This window comes from Cricetulus griseus, chromosome X (assembly GCF_003668045.3).
Source record: "Cricetulus griseus strain 17A/GY chromosome X, alternate assembly CriGri-PICRH-1.0, whole genome shotgun sequence".
Lineage (NCBI taxonomy): Eukaryota > Metazoa > Chordata > Mammalia > Rodentia > Cricetidae > Cricetulus > Cricetulus griseus.
In genome coordinates, this window is record NC_048604.1 from 10,964,824 (window position 1) to 10,968,131 (window position 3,308).

Sequence of the window (3,308 nt, forward strand, 5' to 3'; positions counted from 1 at the left end):
TAACACACGTCTCCCCCTGCTCATTATATGAAAGCTGTTCTCAGAATCTGCCATTCCTTCAGTAGGGAAGTGTCTTATTTTTCTGTGCACTTCACGCCAATATCATATTATTTTCTAAAAAGAAAAGATTCACTCATATTTGGTAAATGAGTCAGTGAGCAGTCTTTATTAAGATTTATTTATATGCCCGATTTTCTTACATGAGCCTGGTAAATATATACTGCATTTTAATTTTACAGAATAAACTAAAAGTATTAAACCAATTCAAAAGTTAACTACATTACACCATTTTCCACTACATTTTTTTGAAAAAAACTAATAATAAGTGTGTTACCAGTTTCAATCTTGGATTCTAAAGTTAATCAACTTTTGCTTACAAGGAATAACATTTGAAATTAACCCCAAACTAAACAGCTAAGCAAACCCCAAATTAGCATAGTGATTTTTCTTACATTTTCTAACTTAAACTTTTGGCTGCTCTTTTCAAAATTATAGTGAACCCATGAAAAACAGGTCCCTCACACTGGGTAAGAGAAACTGATAATCAGCGCTCTACAAGCCATGAAGTTGGGCTTCCATTTGCAGAGTCATTCATGGCCCAGGCCCTCTCTTCCTCCTCTCTCAAAGCCTCTTCATACCAGACTGAGAAATCAGTTGGATCACACCCATTCATCTTTGCCAAGAACTCCAAAACTTTCATCTTGGTAGTTTCAGCATAGGCTCTTGGACCCCACAGGAACTCAAAGCATGGAGGCTGGCTATCAGGCACCTGCCGATACTCCAGGTAATTTTGCTGCACTAGGTCTATGGTGAGGAACTCCCTGGGATCCCCACAAATGAAGTGCTCCTCTCCGTCATGCACTCCCACCAGCTTCAAGAATTCCCAGATTCTTTCTTCAGAAGCACAATTCCCTTCTATGAATATTACACCCAGAATAACTATCAGAAAAGCATTTCTAGGCAGTCTATCATTGTCACTCAGCATGTCCTCATAGGTGAGGTTCAGTGAGTTGACAAAGACATAAGCACTGCTTAGAAGTTCACTTTCCTTTATATCAATACCAAAGGTCATCTCCAAGCATTTAGAAGCTTCCATGAAGATGACAGGAAAATGGTTCTCATAATCTTTTGTGACAACCTCATAAATTTCTGACAATGTGATGGGTTCCTTCATTCTATACTTGTAAATGAAAAGAAACACCAAATCAGTAGCCTTTTCTTGTATCACAATATTCAGCAAGGCTTCAGGGTTTTCTGGAGACTGGATGGCACCCACACTCTCATCCTGGTAGCTGGTTCCTTCATCTAAATTCCCCCCTATGGCAGATGATGGGAAGAAGCTTTGAGCATTCTGAAAAATACTCAGCATCCCAGGGGAATAGCCCTCACTTCCGCCTAGGTTGCTCTGAAGCAGAGAAAAGAAGGAAGAAGAGGAGGATGAGGAGGAAGGGGAAGGAGGGGTGAAACTAGGTAAAGAGACATTAGATGAAAAAAAGATGGAAGCTATGTCTGATTCTTCCTCTCCTGTCTCAATTTCTTCCTCTCCTGCATCATTTTCTTCCTCTCCTGTCTCATTCTCTTCCTCTCCTGTCTTATTTTCTTCCTCTCCTGCCTCATTTTCTTCCTCTCCTGCCTCATTCTCTTCCTCTCCTGCCTCATTTTCTTCCTCTCCTGCCTCATTTTCTTCCTCTCCTGTCTCATTTTCTTCCTCTCCTGTCTCATTTTCTTCCTCTCCTGTCTCATTTTCTTCCTCTGCTGTCTCAATTTCTTCCTCTCCTGTCTCATTTTTTTCCTCATCCACTTCATCGCAACCCTGTTCTTCTCCATCTTTTTCCCCCTTTGATTCATCATCTTCTTGCTTCTCATTGTTATCTTCCTCATTTTTCAGCTTATTGTTATCTTCTTCTTTAATCTCCTCTTCTCCCTCTCTCTCCTCCTTCTCAGCTGTGGGAACCAGAGGCAACTCGTCTGTTTCAGGTGGGTCCTGGAAGTTTACACCTTCCTCCTCCAAGCTGAGGCGTGGGTGCTTTCCGTAGCGAGACATTATTTTGTTTCCTGGAGACAGAAGACAGAAATGGAAACAGGAATAAGGGTGACAAGATTCTATAGGCATGGGGAGGCAATAGGAGGCATGAAAAAAAAAAGCAGCCTCAAAAGAAAATAGCAGCTCATGAAAGCTCTAACAAAGGTCAACTTACAGGTCTTTTCTAGGTGATATGGTATAGCCTCAGAGTTCCACAGACTTTCTGTTTGGCTTTTCCTTTAACCTACAAAAGAAAATGATAAAGGTTCTTAGGGTTCAGCCAGATGGCAGGGTCTGACTTCAAGACGTACACTAGAATATGTGGGACCAATTGCTTGGGGTACCTGTGTTTTTCAGTATAATGTTTGCGCATCTTCAAGTACACACCTCACTTTTGGACTCTTAACACTTTCTGGATCTCTTTTGCTTTATGATTCTGAGAACATGTAACTGACCACAATTTTCTCACTATAGTTCCTGGAAGCTTTGTAACAGGTGGCATCCCTAGGTTAAGAGTGAATGTAGAGCGTTGGGCTCTCAGTGCTGTCCAGGCTCAACTCTGACAGCTGTAGGGTGAAAGGCCCCCATTTGTGCTTACCCTTACCCTAGAAAGGGATGGATTATACCCATCTGGTAGACTGAGGTCAAATTCGCAGGACAAGACTGAACATTACTAACACAATGAAGTGAAAATGATGGAACACCATTTAGAACCATATCAGGCTAACCTGAATGACAATGAAATGCCAGCCAAACTGCAGTGATCACCGTTCTCCTAATTTAGAGGTTCTTTTATTCTTTTTTTCTGTTTATGAATCTATCTATCATCTATCTATTTATTCACTTATTTTATAGCCTGATTGCAGTTCCCCTATCCTCCACCCCTCCCATTCCCTTCCCTTTGCTCCTCCACTCCACTCCTCTGTTTCTGTTTGGAAAGGGGTAGGCCTCCCATGGGTATCAACAAATCATGGCATATCAAGTTGCCATAAGATCTTTCATTCTTTATCATGATAACTTTCAGAATTTTCCCTTTGATGCCACTGGTCTGCCCCTCAGGAAAAAGTACTCAATATGTGAGCATAGAGATAGGGTATGAACCACAAATAACCATGTACACAGCTCCTCCAAGAGATGGCAAGAGGACATAGTTGAGCCTAGTATGCCTTTTGTCCTTAAAAGGAGGGTAAGGACTGTGTCTTTGTTCCTCATTCAGGAATATTACCTGATCTCCACACAGATTTTTCTCTCTGATGATCTGCTATTCCTCTTTCCCAGATAGCCT

The 3,308-nt window shown here is 41.4% G+C and overlaps 1 protein-coding gene across 1 annotated transcript; it reads right to left on the bottom strand.

Moving 5' to 3' along the window:
- Positions 1 to 329: 329 nt before the first annotated feature.
- On the bottom strand, positions 330 to 2,049 carry LOC100774032 (melanoma-associated antigen 10). Its single transcript, XM_035450300.1, has 2 exons — positions 1,813 to 2,049; positions 330 to 1,578 (listed from the first exon to the last, which is right to left on the bottom strand). The coding sequence occupies exons 1-2, from the start codon at positions 2,042 to 2,044 to the stop codon at positions 545 to 547; spliced, it is 1,266 nt and encodes a 421-aa protein (XP_035306191.1). The 5' UTR covers positions 2,045 to 2,049; the 3' UTR covers positions 330 to 544.
- Positions 2,050 to 3,308: the final 1,259 nt, after the last annotated feature.